Consider the following 23,130-nt stretch of genomic DNA (forward strand, 5'->3'; position numbering starts at 1 on the left):
GAGCTGAAGTCACAGTTTCTAGTTGGAGAGCATACGTGTAATAGACAGTTTAGTGATACAGCACCTTGACTTCATTGGCAGACTGGATCTCACTGTCCTTCTCCATGGTGTTGACTTTTTCTGGGTGGAGAAAAACTAATCAGGTATCACTATCATTCTGCAATTCATCTCATCAGTGTCTATTTTCATTTTAAACATATTGCAAAGCAAAACTAGAAAAGTGCACTCAGGGCAGTGAGTGCAGGTCTCCACTGGGTGTATCTGTAGCTATGTGGGGGAACAGTTAGTGCAGGGCAGTGTATGGGAGTAGCTGAATGAAGGGGATGCAGATGCAGGAATGGCCGACATAAAGGAAGGTGAAATATCTGAGTCAACAGATAGTGAAGCACCTACTGCACTGCATTGCATAGTATAGTATAGTATAGCATAGCATAGCGTAGCATAGTCTAGTATAGTATAGTATAGTATAGCATAGCATAGCATAGTCTAGTATAGTATAGTCTAGCACAGCATAGCATAGCATAGTGTAGTCTACTATAGTATAGCATAGCACAGCATAGTATAGTATAGTATGGCATAGCATAGCGTAGGATAATCTAGTATAGTCTAGTATAGTCTAGCACAGCATAGCATAGCATAGCATAGCATAGTATAGTATGGCATAGCATAGTGTAGCATAATCTAGTATAGTCTAGTATAGTCTAGCACAGCATAGCATAGCATAGCATAGTATAGTATGGCATAGCATAGTGTAGCATAATCTAGTATAGTCTAGTATAGTCTAGCACAGCATAGCATAGCATAGCATAGTATAGTATGGCATAGCATAGTGTAGCATAGTATAGTATAGTATAGCATAGCGTAGCATAATCTAGTATAGTATAGTATAGTATAGTCTAGCACAGCATAGCATAGCATAGTATAGTATAGTATAGTATGGCATAGCATAGTGTATCTTAGTATAGTATAGTATAGCATAGCATAGCATAATCTAGTATAGTATAGTATAGTCTAGCACAGCATAGCATAGCATAGCATAGTATAGTATAGTATGGCATAACATAGTGTATCTTAGTATAGTATAGTATAGTATAGTATAGCATAGCGTAGCATAATCTAGTATAGTATAGTATAGTATAGTCTAGCACAGCATAGCATAGCATAGCATAGCATAGTATAATATAGTATGGCATAGCATAGTGTATCTTAGTATAGTATAGTATAGCATAGCGTAGCATAATCTAGTATAGTATAGTATAGTCTAGCACAGCATAGCATAGCATAGCATAGTATAATATAGTATGGCATAGCATAGTGTAGCTTAGTATAGTATAGCATAGCGTAGCATAATCTAGTATAGTATAGTATAGTATAGCACAGCATAGTGTAGCTTAGTATAGTATAGCATAGCATAGCATAGTATAGGATAGTTTAGCATAGCATAGTGAAGTATAGTATAGTATAACATAGCATAGTGAAATATAGTATATATATACTATATATAGTATATATACTATATTTCCAGCCCTGCAATCTGATTGGTCGAGAGACAGTAAAACCGTGATGATATTGGAGTACAACATCACGGTTATTTCACTGTGTATGTATCACTCCGCCTCACAGCTGATTGCAATCAACAATCAAATCAAAACTGACGGTCAGTGTCAGTTAGGTCAGCAGTTGCGCTGTAGGCTAATTAATTCATCCACTGTCAAACAGCCAAAAATATGGATTTATTTCCTAAAATAAGTTTTGAATTGAACTACGAATGGTCGTCAGAGGAAGATGAGGGAGAGGAGAAGCTGAATCCATCTGAGCACACATCCAGGTTTGTCAGTGTTTCATCAGCGGAGCTCAATGACTTGGAGAAAAGCAACATAATGTCAGATCAGAAGGCAGAGTCGGCTGTGCCTGTGAAGCCACAGTCCACCATGCAGTCACCAGAGACTTATTTCACCGGCTGCACAATTAATGGAAATGTGCAGATAAATGTGTATAAAGAGTAAGTGCCTGGCGCACCATGTCTGCGTTACATAGCAACGGTGACAGCGGAGTCCTGAGGGAATTATTTTTGTTGGCGGAAGACAAATAAAATGCTTAAATTATCTATTTTGTCCTCATTTTTCAACATTTCTTAATCAGCCTTGCTTATTTAACTGTTGAACTGTTGTATAAAAGCAATATCACACTCGAGCTCGTGATGTTGTACTGTGATATCGTCACGGCTGTAATTGTCTTCGGCACGAGGCCGTAGGCCGAGTGCCTATGACCGAATCACAGCCGTGACGATATCACAGTACAACATCACTCCCTCTCGTGTGATATTGCTTAAGTATAGCATAGCATAGCATAGCATAGCATAGTGAAGTATAGTATAGTATAGTATAGCATAGCATAGCATAGTGTAGGCTAGGAAAGTGTTTTTTAAGCCTAGCTGATTGTTGGAAGTGTCTCCAGCTATGTGATTTTGCGGCTTAGGTTTGGGATTATTGGTCCAGTTACACCTGGTGTAGATAAATATGAATAATGAAAGGTGCTTGTTTTGAAAACCGTAGTGCACCCTGGGGATTTTTTGGGCTCAGGCCACTGAGTTCAGCACAAAAAATGTTTCAATGTAGTATCACAACTTATAATGCCCTGTCTAGAAGTGAGTAATGCTCACCTTGGGCTTTGATCCTGACGATCTCCTCATTGAGAGAGTCAACCGTTTCCTCCAGCTGTCTCTTCTTGTGCTCCACATTCTGAAGGCTTTCTGTCAGGGACTTGATTTTAGCTTCATGCTGGACACCAACAGGAAAATGAAAAAGACATTAAAAAACCATTATAAACCGTCACGTGTGATTAAAACTCACACTAACTCCAAAGCAGCTCTTTTTAAACCCACAACAAAGACATGCATAGATATGCAAAAACCCATCAACCTCTTAAGCTGCTGTTTTCCCGTCACTATGGTGACAGTATCCATGATGGCAGAGGCAGCGGTGGTAAGCAGCGGTTACCTGGGAGACGCGGAGTTGGCAGGCAACCAGCTCAATCTCTGTCTGCTCCATCTTCTGGGTGCTCTCGGCCTGGGAGCTCTCCAGCTGTTTGCTGCGCTTCACCATCGTCTTCACCTCTGACTTCATCTTACTGATGTAGAGACGGGCCACAGTAAATTCTTCATCGATGAGACCACTGCTCTCTTGTTGCTGAGAGGTCAGAAAACAGACAATAGGCCTCAGAAGATGTACTTTATGTTTTGTTTGTCATTTTGTCTCATAAGTAACAGTAAATACCATTTTCTTTTTGCATATTTCTATCAGTTATTAAACAACTTGAATCACCGCCTGGTGCTAGTCTGAATTTTTGTCATAATCAGCACATGAATTCTTCATTTACAGCCAAGTACAGTGCCCTTGACCTTTGACCACGAAATTCTAATCAGTTCATTTTAAACTCCAGGTGAATTCATTCATTCATGGAGCCTATTCCAGCTGACACTGGGCAACAAGGCGGGATACACCCTGAACAGGTCACCAGACTATCCCCACCCTAGGTTCGAACCAGGAACCCCCTTGCTGTTAGACGACAATGCTAACAACTGTACCAGGTGAACATTTGTGTTAAATTTGAAGAAATTCTCTCGAGGTGTATCGTGGTTATCGAGGCATAGTGTTTACAAGAATGCAACAAGGTCACAAGGTCACAGTGACCCTGACCTGTGACTACCAAAATCAAATCACTTCATCATTGAGTCCAAGTGAACGTTTGAGCCTAATTTCAAAAAAATCCCTCAAGGTGTTCTTGAGATACTGCATTCACAAGACTAAGACAGACGAGGTCACAGTAACTTTGATCTTTGACCTATGTCCACAAAAATCTAATCAGTTTATTTTTGAGTGTGAGTGGATGTTGGTGTCAAATATGTAGAAATTCCCTCGAGGCACTCTCAAGATATTGCATTCACAAGAATGGGATGGATGGATGGATAAACGGACAACCCAAAAACACAGGCGTAGAGGCATAAAAACCAGTGACTAACCATTATAGCTATGTCACAATGACCCTGACCTTTGACAACCAAATTCTAATCAGTTCCGCAGAACCGGAAATAAAACAAGTCTCGCATTCTTCATCTTCTACATTTTCTGGCGGTTGGCAACCACCTTGTTAATGCCTTACTGCCTTCCCGACCCCGAGTGTGGATATCACCATGGAGAGAGGTGCGCTACGACAGACTTAATCCGAACATAACTGTTTCCGTCCCCCGTTTTGCAAATCAACATTTTTTCGAATCAACCAAAACCCGGCTAAAGTGAGCGTATTTTAGTTTGTGCAAATCAGGGGATTTTAATTCGAATTTTGGCGTTTCCATCATAATATTCCAATGTGATACTTCTAGATGCGCATCTAAACAGGCTGATGGAAACATGGCTAGTGACCTCGATCTTTGACCTATGACCACAAAAATCGATTGAGTTCATTGTTGAGTGTGAGTGGACATTCGTGCCGAACTTGAAGGAATTCCCTTAGGACTTCTCGAGATATCACATTCACAAAAATGGGACGGATGGATGGATGAACGGACAACCCAAAAACATGACGCCTCCAGCAACGCTTAACGTTAAAACCACTGACTAACCACTGAAACTAAATACACAGAGAGCCCCATCTACAGAGATTGAATCGACAGGAAATTAAAAGGAATAGACATCAGAGTAGTGACAAATAGGTCTGCAACTTAGTTGCTTTTCAATGCTGATTAATCTGAAGATACTTTTTTCAATTACTGATAAATTGTTTGGTCTGTAAACTGTGAGAAAACACTTACAATGCCCTGGATGACATCTTTAAATCGTTTGTTTTGTTTGACCAAAAGATTTTTAAATGACACTGAATCAGAGCAAAGCAGCAAATCCTCACACTGGAGAAAATGGATCCATCTGAAGAGATGGACTAACTCATTAACTGACTTTTAGCGCCCATGGCAACACAGTTTGGCCAACAGGTGATCTCTGACATGAGCAGTGCACGAAATCAAAACATAAGAGACATTAAAGAACTGCCATCCTAATGGGCAGAGTGTAGCTCCAGCGTAGGGTGAGGTTAAATTCCCACTTGGAGCTTCAGCACTGTAAGGCAATTTGCAAACTAGCGGTATTGTATGTTTCTACAAGAGACACTTGACCTAACCCTTCTGGTGAGGCGTGCAGTTTAAAATAGATTCTGCTGAAAACCCCACAGCTGAGAATACACTAGAAACCTGTGCAAAATGAAACTCTAGTCAAATTGTTGTTGAACACAGCAAACAAGTGTCAGTGTACGCACTTGTACTTGAAGTGTTTTTATAACAACACTCTACAGCAGATGGGTTTACTATCGAATAAAAGGGTACACTTACTCTATAGCTGCATGATCATACTTCATATCTTTGTCAACTAAATCTGTCTGTAATATCATAAATATATTTGGGTACAAACCAATAGCCAGAATAAATGTTGGTATTGTACGTTTCTGAAAACCCCAGATATGTAACATTTGTACTTTATTATGTGGCGGATACGCTGAAATAAGGAAACCACAGCTTTTGATTTACTGGTCCATCAACATCCCAACCCTCACCTATGGTCATGAGCTCTGGGTAGTGACTGAAAGAATAAGATCGCGGATACAAATGAGTTTCCTCTGTGGGGTGCCTGGACCCAGGGTGAGGAGCTCGGACATACGGAGGGAGCTCGGAGTAGAGCCACTGCTCCTTCGTGTTGAAAGGAGTCAGTTGAGGTGGTTTGGGCATCTGATCAGGATCCTCCTGGGTACCTTCCCTTAAAGGTGTCCCGGGCACGTCCCACTGGTAGGAGGCCCCAGGGCAGACCCAGAACACACTGGAGGGATTATATATCTCATCTGGCCTGGGAACGCCTTGGGGTCCCCCAGGAGGAGCTGGAAAGTGTTGCTGGGGAGAGGGACGTCTGGGGTGCTTTGCTTGGCCTGCTCCCCCTGCGACCCAGCCTCGGGTACGCGTGGCTATGTTTCGGCACAAATATCTTGGTTATGGTTCAGAAAAGATTACGCTTTGGCTTTAAATACCAGCTTTGGGGGCAAAATCACGACTGGAAATGCTGCTGACTTGTCGCCAAAAAACTACTCCTACTAACCTACTTTGGTTGTTTGTTGGTCTTGAACAGTGGTCTGCAACTTGGCAGTCGTCTCGTCTTGGCATCATTCCATTCACCATCCTCTCCGCGTCCCATGACAATTAATATACACATAAGCAGAACTGTGCCACGTAGGAAACATTGATATGCTACGTATGAAACATACAAATGTGACATATCTTTGGACTGCAGAAATGTAAACTGCAAACATTTCTCCTGACAACTGAGCTGTTGGGTTTCAGACTGCTCGTTGGACGAAACAAGATATCTGAAGATGTAACCTTAGACTGTCAAGGAATGTGGCAGGCACTGTTCACAAGTTATTGACAACGTAATCTCTCAAGACAGATTCTGCAATTTACATTGTAGAATCTGTCGGCAGCCCTGTGTGAAAGACAACTACAGAGGGGGGAGAGGGCGGGGCTTTGAGGTTGAACAATGCTGCGCTTTAGCCAATCACAATGGAGGGGGCGGGGCCGACCGCTCCACCCAAAACGCCATCTCGTCAACGTGAAAAACATGGACAACAGCACAACTTACAAGCGTTGTGCAACCACCAGCACACCTTCCATTCCCTACGAAAGGGAAAAAAAGGGCATTAGCGGCAGCGGTTTTACCGCCTGTTTGGTTCGAGTTGCAGGTAGGAGTGTAACACTGGGGGCACCGCCGGAAGTGAAGGGGGTGAGCGATCCCCAAGGCCCCTGCACTTCCGTTAGTTGAAAAACTACCGGGCAGTGCCTCCAGAGGTAAAGGAAGAAAAACTTTTTTTTTTAAACTGATGGATTTCCAGACTGCTGACAACGAAATAATGAATCATGGTGCTGAAATCAATTCATTAATCAGTCTCTTGATAGAAATTTCATTGGCAACTACTTTGTCATTCCTGGTAAAAATTCAGCGTTTTAATCGTGAGGATTTGCTGCTTAAAACTGAATCATTTTTGGTCTGACAAAAACTTTAACAAAAGGCACTGATGGTTAATAAGATGTGCCAGTTTTGTGGAATTTCTGACATCTTGTATGCTGCGTAAATGAATACACTAAATGACAACAGAAATAAATGTTTGCTGCAGCTCTACATTAATCCATCCTTAATTTGAGCAAGTGTTGCCTGGATACTTGGTGCTGATGAATGGATTGATAATGAGCAGAGCAGAGGGCGTACGATTTCACATTGGAGGAGGAACACAGGCTGCGAAATCAGCACGTCATTTTTGCTCCGCCAACATGTCAAAGTATTCTTAGTTTGTAGCACATTTCTGAATTTAACACAGTGTGTCATCACCACGGCTGGTCACCTTAATGTCGTTGCTTCCCACGGCGATGCCTATCTCAGCCAGGTCTTTGAGTAATGATGACATCATCTCAGTGACCCTCTTCTTCTGGTGGTTGGTCATCTCCTTCAGCTTCTGGAGTTCAGAGTCGATGGAGGCCAAGGAGCTCTGGTGGTGGATGAGAACATCAGTAAATACTCACCTTACGAGGTGATCACTAGTGATGGCCAAATGAAGCCTCATGAAGCATTTTCTTTATTTTCTGAGCCCATTAGATGGCGCTCATGGTTTAAAGAGAGAGGCTCAAAGAATGGCAATTCAGTGTGCTTTAAACCTTTTGTTGAACAAAAAGCGCCATCTAGTGGGCTCAGAAAATAAAGAAAATGCTTCATGAGGCTTCATTTGGCCATCACTAGTAATCACATGTAATCAGTGTTCTCCAATGGATTCAGATCAGATTAACAAAAGTACCGATTTCTCTTCCAGCTCTTCACTGAGCGCTTCAAACTCTAGCGCTTTGTCTTCAACTTCCTGACTCTTCTGGTCGTAGTTGACAGCCAGTTCCTCCAGAGCCTGCAGCACCTCCTTCACCTCCTCCTTGGAGGCTTCGTTCTCCGCCAGCAGCCGGTTCAGTTCTGTCTGCAGGGTGTCATGATCGCGGCTGGAGGAGGCTAGGAGCTACAGGTGGGCACAGGAAGTGAAGATTACACAGTGATGCTCAGCTGAGGAAGGGCAGGGGGTGGAAAGGGAGTAAAAGTCATAACAAAATCTACAAATTACATTTCTGTACAACTAAAAAAACTTCATGTGTTTAATCTGTAAGACTCCACTGTGTCTTTCAGGGTGAGTTACAGTCTGACCTCTCCTGCAGGGCTACTAATGGTCTGCTATCAGCTGTCAGACTGGGTTTATGCTAACATGAACGGCTGGAGGGCTGAGACGCAGTCTGGAGGGGAAGGGAGAGGAGAGGAAGGGGGGAGTTGTGTCACCTCCTCCTGGTCCAACATCTGTTGCTTGAGCTCCTCTATAGACTGAGACAGCTGGTTGATCTCATCGTCCTGACAGAGGGTAAGGATGGTGGAGAGGAGAGAGGAAAAAGGAAATATAACACATCACTCATTGATTTCCAATAGAACCACAGGCAACACCGAACAGCAGCCAATTACGCCATCTGCTGACCAACAGAAATATTGCAGGCCACAAGGACTAAATTCAGTTGGGCAACTTAAAACTAAACTTAAACTAAATAAATTATGTTCCTCCTCCTCCTTGTAGTGCCTCTAATGACATTTGTAAGAATCCTCTGCACAAAATCAGAGCCAAAGAGTTTCTAATACAGCTGTTAATCGTGCCGATAACTGCTCGCAGACTGCTGTCAAACTGTTAAACTAAGCACAGAAATAAAATATAAATCAAGATTCTGTTACTGCATTGCCTGTTTCTCTCATCAAATGTTCTCAGAAACATATTTTAGTGCACTGTTTAGCTGTAAAACGAGTATCAGAATATTGATTCATGTTTGATCAGCGCTGCCTAGTTTGACAGTTTGACTGCAGTTCACAAACAGTTACTGACAGCGGCATCAGAGAGTCCTCAGCTCTGATTGGTTGTTGCTCACCATGCCACAGTCTGATTCTAGGAAATGCCATTAGAGGCAGCAGGAAGAAGAGAAGGGACATGGTTTTTTTTTTCAGAAAAAAATCTGTCTCATGTAGGACTGGTACGAAGTTGCAGGCAGTTCAGAGTAAAGAGTCGTTATGGTCACAATGTGAGTCGTTGACCCACCTGGCCACCATGTGAGTCGTTAGGGTCAGGTGGGACCAGAGGTGAATGGGTGTGAAGTCGTCATGGGGGCCAGGTGGGTCAACGACTCACATTGTGACCTTAACGACTCTGAAACTAAGAGCTCACGCGACCCCTAGGACTCTGCAAGAGTTCCCACCCACACAGGGGTTATAGCCTGAAACTTCGTACCAGTCATTTAGAACTGAAGAAACTTCTTGGATGAGAGGTGAAACGTCTTCAAGAAACTCAAGCAAGTCCAGTTGCCTACGATATAGCACTTACAATTACCATGACCTGGATGACTGAGAATCTTCACCTACCTTCAGTACAAAAGAATCTGTATCCAAATTCTGTCTTAAAACAATATTGGTGGAACCCTATGGCTAAAAAATTGAAATGTATTGATGAAAAGACATATTATTGAAACCACTTATTATTCTGTTCTAAGACATCTCAGGTTGTTCGTATGTTTTATAAAAGGACGGCTATTGCAGAATGTACTTATACTTGTTTACATGGAAAGAAAGGAAAACAATTGGAGCTGTTATTATTTATAGGTTAGTTTGCCATGATTTTATTGGTCCAGCCCAGTTGAGATCAAATTTGGTTGTTTGTGGCTCTCAAACTAAAATGAGTTTGACGCCCCTGATCTAGAAGGAGGCGTGCATCTACTCATGAGCGAGAGGCTTGTGCTCATGAGCGTAGATGCAAACATTAATGCCGTCCTCAGCTGAGCTGTAACATTAGCTAGCTAGCAGTAGATGCACACTTCCTTCTGCTCGGTGATACACTTGGCAGTAGTAATGGCCAAATGAAGCCTCATGAAGCATTTTCTTTATTTTCTGAGCCCACTAGATGGCGCTTTTTGCTCAACAAAAGGTTGAAAGCTTCACTGAATTGCCATTCTTTGAGCCTCTCTCTTTAAACCATGAGCGTCATCTAGTGGGCTCAGGAAATAAAGAAAATGCTTCATGAGGCTTCATTTGGCCATCACTACTTGGCAGGTGTAATACGCATTTTTAATTGAGGGGGGGACTGTCCCTTTAAGTCCATGTGGGCTTGGCTTTTGCATGTCCACGACACCAACTCATATATCTAATAAAAAAGTAAATATAATACAGTAAAATGATTTATATCATTGTTACTAAACAATATTAGCACATCCTGTTGAAAGGGATGTGCAGTAAAGTGCATTAGTAAGCCATTAATACATTAACATCCCACTGAGAACCATTTGTTGAGAAATCAGCACATACACAGTGGATGGCTGTATGTGATGCATTATCATACTTGACATTGATGTATCGTCCGATTCAAAAACACTCCCTTTCACATTGTCAGGTGGTCTCAGTGTGATTAGTTGTTACCTCCTGAGATCAATAACATTTTTCTGACTTGATCGATGAAACCACACTCCAGGCGCAAACACTGCAGCGTGTCAATACACCGCTACAAGCATGCTCAGTGTGTGCACCAAAGAGTTCACGAAAGTGGGAACACTTCCTGCAACTCTCTCCTCACCTTGTCATCCATCTCTTTGTAAAGTTTGGCCATTTCTGCTCCGTACTTCTCTTTCTCTGCCTCAGTGAGTTGGACCCCGGGGAGGGCGCTGAGGGTCGGTGTGGGCGCTGTCTTATCACTGTTGAGCGTGCTGTCCAGAACCAGGACCTCTGCTGTGGCCTTTTCTTTATCAAACTGATCCTCCACTGGCACAGTCTCTCCTGCAGGGGGCAGAAGAGAACAGATATCAGTTCAAAGCTCTTCATCCTCTGTCAGTCAATCAAACTGTTGTGTTAAGAGGGATACCTGTGACAACTCTGGATGTGTCATGTCTTTAGATTAGTATAAGGCAGACACAATCACACACATTTCAGAAGAGAACAACAAACGGACATTGCTCATATGAGAACAAAGGATTCTTTCATTAGGAGTGTCCTTTAAAGCTCAAAATAGACCAGTGTGTGATCCAGCTATAAATAAAATGTGACAATGATACTTTGGAGCATGACTGAGTGATAAAACTTTTCCTCTCATCCAAACCTTTATAAACCAAAGTTAAAACCATCTTTCATTTAGCATACATGCTATGAACACATAGGACAAATTGTAATTGCAGCACATGTAGCAGATAAAAATGTAAGACGTTATTAGCAGTCCTCACCGCTCCTCCAGCGGTTGAGCTCGGCCTCCAGCCAGGTGACGGTGCTTCTCAGCGTCTTGTTCTTCTCCTTCTCTTTCTCCCACTTCTTCTTCCACTGCTCTGCTGTCAGCTCCACGTTCAGGGACACTTGGTTCTTGATGGTCTTTGCCCTGGTGAGACAGGAAGGTAATATCACCAGCCCAGACACTGCAGAGCACACTGATAGGCCGCACTTTCCTCAGGCTCTGTTTTCGCTAACTGGCTCATTCAGATCAGTGAGAGACGTTGCAGGTAAGATATCCGACCCCTGTGGCCCTCAAATATGAAAATGTAAATCAGCTCCTATGAGATGTGAGCAAGCTATTCCAGTAAGGTGTTAAAAGAATGTTGATACCACTCTCATGTCTGGGTGCTAAATACAATGCTACAGCCAGCAGGCTGTTAGCTTAGCTTAGCAAAATAAGACTGGAAGCTGGGAGAAACAGCATGCCTGGCTAGTTTTTGTAAAGCACAGTGGTTCATCGTCCTCTGTGAAGGCACTGTGACCAATCACTGGGACTCACTGGTGTAGCAACAGGAACACGATCCCTCACTGGCTTCCCACCTGAACAGGCCAATTGTGAGAACATTTGCGGTGGTGGGCCAGTTTTTTTTTGGCCTTTGTTTGTAGCCTGATAATTTCAGGAAATGCTACTGTTATGAAAACTTTAAATTCTACCTTCAACATTTTGTAGAGCTGCTACAATTCTTATCGTGTATTTGTCACGATTGCAATAAAAATATAATGTCGGACATGCATTATAATAACACTTGTATTTTACAGTGTGTGGAATCATTTTTCAGTGTCATCCCTGGCTCGGCAAAACACAAATGTGCTGTTGGATACGGCAGATTCTTTACTAGTTTTGCCAAGAAGTAGCATTGAACCATTCCTATACGCTGGATCGGCCTCATGTTACCTTACATGAAAATGATCCCCATGACTCCCATGCAGTGTAGTTCACAGATGTTATTGGTACCCGGTATGCGTGTGTGTGTACCTCTGTCCAAACAGCAGTGTGGACCTGGTCTCAGCGTCATTGAAAGCAGAGGGTGAGCAGCAGATGACCATGGTGGTGCGACAGTTCCCTCCCAGGGAGTCCTGCAGGATCCTGGTCATCTTACTGTCTCTGTACGGCACGTAGCTCTGACAGAGGACACAAGTTAAATTCCACAGGGAACACACAGAGTTCCTACAGAGATCATTTATTAAAGGCCAAGAATATCTTCATGCTTATGCTTAGGTATACTGTAGGGGTGGAGGTAAACTCAATTAGATGTATCACAGTTTTCTCTTGAAAGATTATGTGTCAATCCAGAAAAGTTAATCGTAAAAAAAAAACAACCTAATTTTCGGTACTGCTGCTAGCATCCTCGCCACTGTCACCAGATTCAGGCTGGAAAAAATGCAGATATTTTAGCTTGGTTTTTAGACACTTGGGGCGGTCAACGAATGTCCATCTTTGTTTTTTGAGAACTTATTTATTGCACAGAACATAAAGAGTTGTCATCAACGAGTAACCTTCACTTCTCCGTCTCTCAGGTTCCCCCCCTCAAGCTAGAGTGAAAAAAATTCAAGTATAGAAATCTAAAAGTTTGATGCATCAAGATGTAGAGATAATCGAGTCATACTTGTATCATTGCCCTGTGAATTGGAATCGAATCGTGAAGTGCCAAGAGATTCCCATCCCTAGTATACTGTGTTTGTCAGAGTATACTAGGGGTGTCATTATGTCGAAATTTCCAAAACATATGCAAGAACATCAGGTGATGGCCAAATGAAACATTTCAAAATACTTTTAGACACTATTTAAATCATTCTCCTCTCTATGAATCCTAATCATAAACTCTATCCCTCTTATTAGTGACAGTCATGATGGGTGTACAGGTGCAATCCCTCTGAAAACCAAACGTCATCCAGGAAGTGCCGACTGCCTCACCGAGCCCTCTGCCAGAGCTGAAATGACATTTCCCAGCGAAGACAGGGACTTGTTGATCATCTTGGCTTCATCCAGCACTGTGCCCTCTGCTCCCGTTTTACCCACCTGTCAAACAAACACACACAGAAGAGTTCTTATAATGGCAGGGAGCTGGAGCCTCCTGCAAGAGGCTGGAACTAGACTGCATCATCAGAAACACTGTTGATATTTGACAGTGTTACTCTGCAGTCTACATGTGTGGTCACAATGTGGTCATGAGTCTCCAAACAGTCAAAAAGTACGATAACAAAGATGACATGAAAGAGTGTTGTTCATTGAGTACCAAGGAGATACAACAGATTATTAAAAGACGGTTGACAGAGCATGTTCATGGATTTACTGGAGCTTAGTGCTATCCTCGGCTTGTTAACATGTCATAGTGATGGACAGATTACTGTAGTGTCCCCTGCTGAAAGGAAGCAGCAGCAGCAGTGTGTCATTAAAGTTTCATTATATAAATCCAGTCAATACTGGCGAGCAAACTGATCCTCCAGGTACAGTAGTGATGGCCAAATGAAGCCTCATGAATCATCTTCTTTATTTTCTGAGCCCACTAGATGGCGCTCATGGTTTAAAGAGAGAGGCTCAAAGAATGGCAATTCAGTGAAGCTTTCAACCTTTTGTTGAACAAAAAGCGCCATCTAGTGGGCTCAGAAAATAAAGAAAATGCTTCATGAGGCTTCATTTGGCCATCACTACCTCCAGGAGCAACAGAAACAAGAGTAAAAGGCCTGTCCACATCTAGAAAGTCAACTTTAAAACAAGAAATGTCAATGTCTGTACAAGTACACTTTAACCATGTTACTGTTTAACGGTTTAAAAGCAAATGCTTTTTGAAACTGTAAGAGCAACGGAGGCAAAGACAGGGAGACACAGAGGTGCAGGATGGAGACATACTTTCTCACTCCCGGCCAGATCGACCAGGTACAGCTTGCCGGTGAGTTTCTGTCCAGTCTGAGAGTTTTCCTGCTTGATGTTGATGAGGAAGATGCTGTGACTCCTGGAACTGTGCTCGTTCATGTCTGACACACAGATGTGCACACACACCAACAAACACACACACAGAAACACAATTAGCATCGTGCTAACTATACGCTAAACACACTGACACATGGTTGTTAATGGTTCTACTTAATAAAACTGTCCGAGCCACATTAATTTGCAGTCTGATTTTTGAACTTCAAAAATCCCCAGCTAATCGAATCATTTCTAAAATCGTATCTTCTTACAACATGAGAAGAATCCTGCCATCACAGTAAGAATGTTTTAAGATGTTTTTAATAGAATCATGAATTTTCTAGAAATGAGTGTCTGCAGATAGAAAAGAAGGAACAAGATGGGTCACTGCACTCGGATCAATATTAAATATTGAATATTCCTTCCTCACAGTGTGGGTTTGCTTTTTAACTAAATCAAATATTGAAGACTGAATTAAAAATCACATGATGATAATTTTTGCAGCGTAAAAACAGATATTATCACGAAGCATCTGTGGTGCTAATGACTCTTCAAAATGATACAGATGTGGAGGCACTGGTGTCACATGCAGCATGTTGAGAGCTCAGTGTGAACTGCCGGGGGGGCGGAGAATTCCCCTTTCTGTGCTTATTCTTTTTTTTAAATCCCTAGTGGGAATACATGTTAATTATCCCTGCTTCTGGACAGACTAAACATATGAAATGCATCTCATATTCCCACCAGTACATGGTGCAAGTTGATAAGCAATGCAAGCTAGTTTGAGAAGACATGGGAAATGTAGGATTCACTGTTTTTGGAGCTTTAAAGTCAGGATGTCTGGACCTCTGCTGCCTCAGTTGTGACTTTGCTTTTTTAAAATCTGTCTCTCAAAACACTAACAACTTTATGGAGGTGAAATGCACAGGCTTCATGTGCAGAATGTAGGGTAATTAACCTATTTGAGAGCATTTGAGTCACTAATTTCCTGGTTTCAAAGAGCCAATATTGCTCAAGATCTGGATTTAAACTGAATATGGGCAGAGAAAAGACACTGTCTAGTGCTCTCACAAATTATTTACTGGCGTGGGAACACATAACTCATGAAAATTATTGATACTAGTCCATACTCATTGGTAGCTTTGTCACTTTCTACCTATGCCGATCCTCAATGCCTATGTGCAGTTTCACATAGATTGACCACATCAGTGAGTAGAAAAATGTGGGACAGACAGAATGACTGACTGACAGAATGACACACTGACAGTTTCCGTGATTATGTACAGCATACCATACCATGACTTAGTCATACCAAACATTAGAAAAAACCCCAACAACATTGGTCCACAGGGGGAGCCACAGCGATCGGTCGGATTTTAGCCATTTTGAAGCATTTTTCTGTTGTTATAGCGCCACCCAGTTGCCAATTAGAGTTAAATTTCTCCAGTCACCTTGAGGCGTCCTGTTCTACATATCTACCAAGTTTAGTAAAAATCAATATGGTGGCTAGGCCTAGATAAGAAATGAGCTCTCTAGCGCCCCCATTTTGTTTGATGGGCTCAATAATGGAGGGGTCCCCTCAGATTATGTGTGCTCATATGCCTACAAAGTTGCGTGGTGATGGGTGAAACCCTTGAGATGTTATACACCTTTATGTGATGAGCCACGCCCTCCGCAATATTCATTGCCTTATAGAAGCTCAGTTTTAGTAAGTTTTCCAACTTTTGCCAAGAGGGAACTTTAGATATTGGTCCCTTTGTAATACAGAGAGACAGACGTGTTTAGTGATTAGATAATGACGAATTTTATAAAAATATGAGATGCAAAAAAGAATCAGTGGATGCACCTAAGACTACAATAAAGCTCAGTTTAGCTACAGTTTAAGATAAATGTCCAGAGTTAGAAACACTTGACACCACACAGGAAGTTAATCGAACCATGCTTATTCTAACTTTACCTCTCTGTCTTATTATGTGTGCAGCACAGAAAGCATCTTGGCTGATGAGAGTCTCACTGCAGTCAGCAGACTCAGTGAGGGTGAACCCATGAGAGGCCGCAGCCCCAAAGGCGCTCAGTGTATTAACTCACTTGTGACAGCCACATGTCTGTTGTTTTTGCCTTCATCTATGGCGTCCATGACCTCGTCGGGACTGCTCACAAAACGCTCTGTACACCCCTGGAGACACATGGAATCACAAGGAAATGCTGTGCTCAACAGCCCTGCAGCAGGCCGGCTTTACAGAGGCACAATTATTAGCAGAGGAGACCGTGACATACTGTATCGGCTGATGCTCTCAGCGGAAGCTATTTGGAAAGAGTTATCTTATTATCTTGTTTTCTTAGTATTTTTTCTCTTCATTTTCCCATCCAATTAAATTAACTTTACACTTTAGATGTGACTTAATCAGAGACAATCAATGTTCAAATCCTGGTGTGTCTCACCTTGACGTACGGCACTCTGTTTTTATCTTCATGGACAGAAAGGTTGACCTTTGACACTGCGGAGGCAATAGAAAGTAGAAGACATCAGGTTTGAATCTATGTTGTTTGCATCAGGGTCTGAATGATGACCATAAGAGACGCCACAAGATGCTCAAAACATACCATCCAACAAGTCCTTGATTTTGTCCAGGTAGATTTCAAAATATGAAACCTGCAAAGAGACGCTTCCCGTCAGATTTAACCAACATTGCGTCGTGTTCTTGCTGATGTTTTAAAGGATCTGAGCACCTGACTGAGAGGTTAACATACTTTGATGTGAAACTCCAGGTTCTCATCCATGGAATAAATGTAGTTAAAGATGTCTTGGACGATTCTGGGGATGATTCCCATCATGTCTGGGTCATGGAGTTTCCCCTTTAGGAGACATTTATACATATATAAAAGCATAAACAAGACAGCACAGAACTTCAGGCTCTTTAGTCACTATTATTAGTATTGTTGTTCAGCACAACAGTTAAATTATTACCTCCATTGTGTGTGTTTTACCCGAGGATGTCTGCCCATAGGCAAATATTGTCCCATTGTAGCCCTCCAGCACATCTGCACACATCAAGACAAAGATATAACACATTTAGTGTTGCAGTTTGAACTGGTATTTGCCGGGCTTTAGTGTGTCAGCCTCTGAGACGACATCTACACCCTTCTGTACATCTTACCTCTGACAATCTTCTGAGCCACGGCATTGTAGAACTGCACCTGCGTTGTATCAGACCGGAACACACGGTCAAAGTAGTAAGGTTTGCCCTGTGAAGAAGAGGGGAAGTGATGATGAGAAACAGTGACATGAACTTCCATAATGCAATACAGCAAAAGGCCTACATAACTCAAAATAAGTCCACTGCATGTTAACAATTTCACCGCCTGTCTCTTTAAGACCCCCCTCCCGAAAAAGCCCAGTCAGCTCTGATTGGTTAGCATTTCCGGGTCTTCCCTATCTACCCTCTTGAATTCTGTGCATCTGCAGCAACACCTGCACCATCACTGCAGCCAGGGAATGACTGTCACGAGGTATAGCAGCGCTTTATAGGCTGTAAAATTACCAATAAAAGTTTCTAAACCAAAAATTTCACAACATGTTTAAGCAGCAATATGATCTGAAAAACTAAATGCACATAGTTCAAATACCACCGGTAATGTTTAGAAACATTTTGTTCATGTTTCGACATTTAGAATTTTTTGTTCGTCTCAATCAGGCTTCGGTTTCCCATAGAATCTGCTTCTTGGCTCTGCTACAACCTGCAGTCCCTGCTGCCAGCCACACAGACTAAATGTTGATGCCATTAACTGAGCAGCAGTCGCCTGCAGGTTGCCGTTAATGAGATAAACTCTTTAGTCTGTCTCCGTACAGTCGAATCATGAAGCTACTACCTGTTGGCACTGAGTTGGAACAGCAGGAAATGTCACATTATGGGGAACCAATGACTCTCTAGTCTGGAAGACAATACCTTTCATGCTCTGGCTGTGAGTTTTCTTTCCCACCCGGCCATTCACTCCGTGCATGCATGCTCACTCATTATCTCTAGGTGTGATTGTCTGGGTCGGTCAATTAAGTCATCAGCTGATTCACAATCAACCAATAGCACAGCGACACACCTTCTCTGTCAGCCTATCATCTTACTGCTCTCCATTTTAAATATGGTTCTTTCTCTCTCTCATACATGCCCTCCACCTCCGCTTCACCACCTCGTCTTTACGGATTCATCATCCTCATGCCTCATCAGTCATCAGCCTCAGAGTCATCATCCTCATGCCTCATCAGCCATCAGCCTCAGAGTCATCATCCTCATGCCTCATCAGTCATCAGCCTCAGAGTCATCATCCTCATGCCTCATCAGTAGGGTTGGGTCAGTTCTCGATAATACCATTTCGGTTCGCTACTCCAACTTGGACCAGGTTTTCTTTTTTTTTTGAGTCCGCCCAGACTAAAAGCGGACGTCCACAAGCCCTGTGCGTGCAAAGCTCAGATTTTACGACCGCGCGGACTCCGCTCCGCGCACCAGTGTCGCACAAAAGACTGCTCGACATGCATTTTTCACATTGCAGGGATTTTTCACAGACATTTTTACAGGAAACTACAACGCGGAAGTGCGCTCGACTATGGAAGCCCGAATGACTGCGGACATTCCTCGCAGAGTCCGCTCTGCTTATATTACGCCTGAGTCTGTGAGCACCTGTGTCTGCCGCTTCGCCAAGCACACAGTGAGCAGGAGAGAGAGGGGGCTGGGGGTGGGGCGGGGACTGAACCAGGGGGTGCGAGTGCGCATGCACCGAGGCCTCTACTGTAGCCTGGAGTTTGTTTAACAGTGACAGGGAGTCGATAATGGCGGACAATTTAGTCTTGAAGAAATCAAAGAATGCGCCAATATGGCAACACTTTGGCTTTGAGCCAGACAAAGGAGGCAACCCTTGCTTGCACTGATTGAGTAAGCTAAACCTGCAAATTTATTTGTAAGGAATAAAAGAAACAAAGTGTTACTGTCACTCTGTTGTCCTATGGTTGTTTTTTATTTTAAATGAGTCAATTGCGCCCCCAAGTGGCGAAAATCTGGTATTACCAACTTGATGCGGTTTTTCACAAAAACCAGACCGTTTTTTTTCTCATACCGACCCAACCCTACTCATCAGCCATCAGCCTCAGATTCATCAGCCTCATGCCTCATCAGCCATCAGCCTCAGATTCCTGTCTCATGCCTCATCAGCCATCAGCCTCAGATTCCTGTCTCATGCCTCATCAGCCATCATCCTCAGATTCATCAGCCTCATGCCTCATCAGCCATCAGCCTCAGAATCATCAGCCTCATGCCTCATCAGCCATCAGCCTCAGAGTCATCAGCCTCATGCCTCATCATCCTCAAATTCATCAGCCTCATGCCTCATCATCCATCAGCCTCAGAGTCATCAGAGCCATCACTCATATTCTGTATTAAATATTATCTTATCTTCATTCTTCTGGCTCTCCTGATTGAACAACAAATACAAGCACAAACGTCCCTACATCTCCAGAGCTCGTCTGTCCATCAGGGATCATGTGCAATAATACGCAATAATTTCTAATAATTAGTAGGTGGTGGTGATGAGGAGATTTAAAGATTTCAAACAGCACTGTGTGGTTAATGTTGCCATGTCTGAGTTGTGAAGAGAAAATAAACTTGATATCTTTGGCATGGCAAATGAACAAGGCTCAAATATTTCATAAGCTACTTTTATGAGATTCCAGTTATGTTATTAGAATAATGAATATTTAAATGTGAAATTTCCTCCTGGACTTTGGAGAAAATCTGATCTGAATCTGATGACAACTGAGCAAAATCCACCAGCTGAGCTCTGCAAAAGCAACTACCTGGACCTCGAGTTAAATTTCTTTAACCTTTCTCAAATTAAAAAAGATTACTAGCCAATAAACAACATTTATACGCTTGTCCCATTTGCAGTGAGGTGCACTAAACTGTCCACAACGTGGGTGATATTTTGAATCTTTCAGCATAGATATTCATTGTCTTAGTGGAGAAAAACACCATTTATCTGAGGCCTCACGCTGACTTAAATATGATCTGCTTTGAACGAAGCAGTAAAACAGCACATCAACACTTTCCCACATGACATAACTGGTTATCAGTTGGTCTATTACTGGGAGTCATTACCTCTGAACAAAGCAGCCATTCTTATTTCTTTCTCATTTATAGTGCACATCAGGGGTTATGGTTTGCCGAGGATATTTATTTTTTCCTGCTGATTATCATGTATACAGTCATAACTATTACCAGTAAAAGGCTGTTGGAACAACTGCATTACGTCTAATAAAAGAGCTAACCTGGTCTATATTTACGCCGTGATGTCACAGCTATACCGCAGGGATTAAACTTTATGGTGACAAATAAAACGTTAAGTATGTTAGTGAGGAGTTGTTCCATCACAAGCCTCTGGCACAGCTTCAGTGTCACAGACTGTGTGGGTGTGGGGGACTGTAGTGGAGGGATGAGCTCCAATCTCACATAAAATATATTCACTCATTTATTGTTCAGTCAGGTTGGGATGTGGTGACTGTGCAGACCAAAGAGTATGATTCACATCACTTTCATTTGAGCCCTGAATGGAAGTCTCTGCATGTGTTATGTTTCTCTACACATTTAAGTTTTGCCTTTAATTTGTCACCAACATCTGGCCTCACCAGCAAGCTCATTCATTCAGTCTTTCAGTCACATGACTGTATGACGGTCATTTGGGGAGTTTTCAAACTCATCTTATCAGATTCACATCGGAAGTTTCAGGTTCCTTCAGCCTGAGCTTCACTGTCTTAAGGCTCAGTTCAACATCCAGCCTTAGCTGTGTTTTGTCTGATTCAGCTATGCTAAGACAGCATGCTAACACATCAGCATGCTAGCATTAGCATCCATGGAAAGCACCATGGATGGATTACTGCACCGGCGGCGTACCAGGCACAGACCCAGGGACCCTAAGTGTCTTTACCTGCAAAATGTTACTCAAATTAACACATACTGACCACAAAGAGACACTAAATGACCTGAGACACTCAAAACCACCACAGAGAAACACAATAAGAGTAAAAAAAGACACCAAATTTCTTCAAAGAGACACAAAATGACCTTAAAGAGACATTAAAGACAACCAAAAAACACACAAAATTACCCCAAATAGACACAAAATGACTTAAAGCAACATAAAATGATTACAAAGAAACACAAAGACACCACAAACAGACACAAAATGACCTCAAAGACACACAAAACAACTACAAATAAACACAAAATAACCAGAAAAGACACAAAATGACCTCGAAGAGACACAATATGATTACAAAGAAACACACAGACACCACAAAAAGTCACAAAATGACTACTGAGAGACACAAAATGATCAAAAAACACACAAAATGACCCCAAAGACACACAAAACCACTACAAATACACACAAAATGACTGAAAGTGACTTCTAACAGACACAAAATTATCTTAAAGTGACATAACACCATGAAAAAATACACAAAATGACTTCAAAGAGACTCAAAATGACTACTGAGGGACCCAAAATGGCCTCAAAGACACACAAAATGACCCAAAAAAACACACAGTGTGACTTCTAAGAGACACAAAATTACCCTAAAGACACACACCATGGAAATATACACAAAATGTCTTCAAACAGACACAAAATGATTACAAAGAAAGACAAAATTACCAAAAAAAAAAAAAGACACAAAATGACTTCTAATAGACCACCACCACAAAGTCTGTGTGTTGCTCCTGTTAATGGATGTGGTGGGGCCTTCTGCATGTCTATGCCCAGGGGCCCATTGTTGTATAATCCCCTCATGGGAAGTATAGACTGCAGAGTCACAGTCATGACACAGTGACAGGTCTTTACATTGACGCCACACTGCTGCACAGTGTGAGCACAGCTCCTGCTAATGACACTGAGTTAACTAAAATATTTAAAACCTGTTTGAAGAGACATTTTAAAACCAGAGGTAATGATCTATCATCGTTTTTACTTCTCTGGAAGAAGTGGAGCACAGAGTTAAGTTGATCTTCTCTCACTCACCGCGATCTGCACGCAGTCCTCCCCCTGAAACTTGGGGATGTACTGGTCCCCACGGGCCACCTCCGAGCTGTTGAGCGGCCTGAACCGGCACACCACCTTGATGGTGGTCTCCGCTGCGGGGTCCCCCATCTCGGCCGCTGTGGCTGCGTCCTCCCGGTGCGTTACAGTGAGACAGCTGCAGATCCAGCAGCAGCAGCAGGAGCCACAGAGGAGGCCGCGCCCCTCAGAGAGATGCTGCACAGCTCCTGCTCCTGCTGACTGGGACACTGTGCTGGAGCAGTCCTCACGTGTGTTTACTGACAGAAGGTTCACAATGACTTTAACTAAAACTGATGGTGCATGTGAACCTGACAGTTACATCACAGCACATTTATATCCAGTTGTTGTCATATTTGCTTTTGTAAATAAATTTATCATTACAGTTTAGGAGTCAAAGGTGGTGCAGTGCAGTGTAGTCACCACTGGGGGGAGCACTATGACCAGGCATTTCAATGACAGACCAATAAAGATAAAGAAGCAGTTTACTGCATATAATGGGTTCAGGGTCTGGAGGGAAGGATGAAGGGATGAGGATCATGGGATGGGGGATGAAGAGATGAGGGGATGAGGGTAGAGAGATAGGGGGATGAAGGGTGAGGGAGGAAGTGAAGAGGAACAAGGAATGAAGGGTGAGGGATGGAAGGATGAGGGTTGAACAGATAAGGGTCGAGTGGTGAATGAATGATGGGTGAGGGGTAAAAGGATAAGGGGATGAAGGGATGGGGA

The 23,130-nt window shown here is 42.7% G+C and overlaps 1 protein-coding gene across 2 annotated transcripts in view; it reads right to left on the minus strand.

Moving 5' to 3' along the window:
* The window catches only part of LOC125881970 (kinesin-1 heavy chain-like), a 30,556-nt gene extending 7,895 nt beyond the window's left edge, over positions 1-22,661 (minus strand). The window contains exons 1-18 of one of the 2 annotated variants that reach the window (XM_049565500.1): positions 22,366-22,661; positions 17,463-17,550; positions 17,273-17,346; positions 17,056-17,160; positions 16,909-16,957; positions 16,747-16,802; positions 16,393-16,480; positions 14,248-14,372; positions 13,312-13,416; positions 12,373-12,518; positions 11,354-11,502; positions 10,714-10,913; positions 8,397-8,465; positions 7,879-8,085; positions 7,432-7,575; positions 3,000-3,188; positions 2,663-2,780; positions 65-120 (exon numbers count right to left, since the gene is read on the minus strand). In XM_049565500.1, the coding sequence (XP_049421457.1) occupies positions 65-120; positions 2,663-2,780; positions 3,000-3,188; positions 7,432-7,575; positions 7,879-8,085; positions 8,397-8,465; positions 10,714-10,913; positions 11,354-11,502; positions 12,373-12,518; positions 13,312-13,416; positions 14,248-14,372; positions 16,393-16,480; positions 16,747-16,802; positions 16,909-16,957; positions 17,056-17,160; positions 17,273-17,346; positions 17,463-17,550; positions 22,366-22,494 (2,097 nt within the window). In that variant the 5' untranslated portion in view covers positions 22,495-22,661. Of the gene's footprint in view, positions 1-64; positions 136-2,662; positions 2,781-2,999; positions 3,189-7,431; positions 7,576-7,878; positions 8,086-8,396; positions 8,466-10,713; positions 10,914-11,353; positions 11,503-12,372; positions 12,519-13,311; positions 13,417-14,247; positions 14,373-16,392; positions 16,481-16,746; positions 16,803-16,908; positions 16,958-17,055; positions 17,161-17,272; positions 17,347-17,462; positions 17,551-22,365 lie in introns of both variants that reach the window. The other variant, XM_049565499.1, reaches the window with a different exon arrangement.
* Between the last annotated feature and the right edge of the window lie 469 nt (positions 22,662-23,130).

Source organism: Epinephelus fuscoguttatus, linkage group LG21, assembly GCF_011397635.1.
Source record: "Epinephelus fuscoguttatus linkage group LG21, E.fuscoguttatus.final_Chr_v1".
In the NCBI taxonomy this organism is placed as follows: Eukaryota; Metazoa; Chordata; class Actinopteri; order Perciformes; family Serranidae; genus Epinephelus; species Epinephelus fuscoguttatus.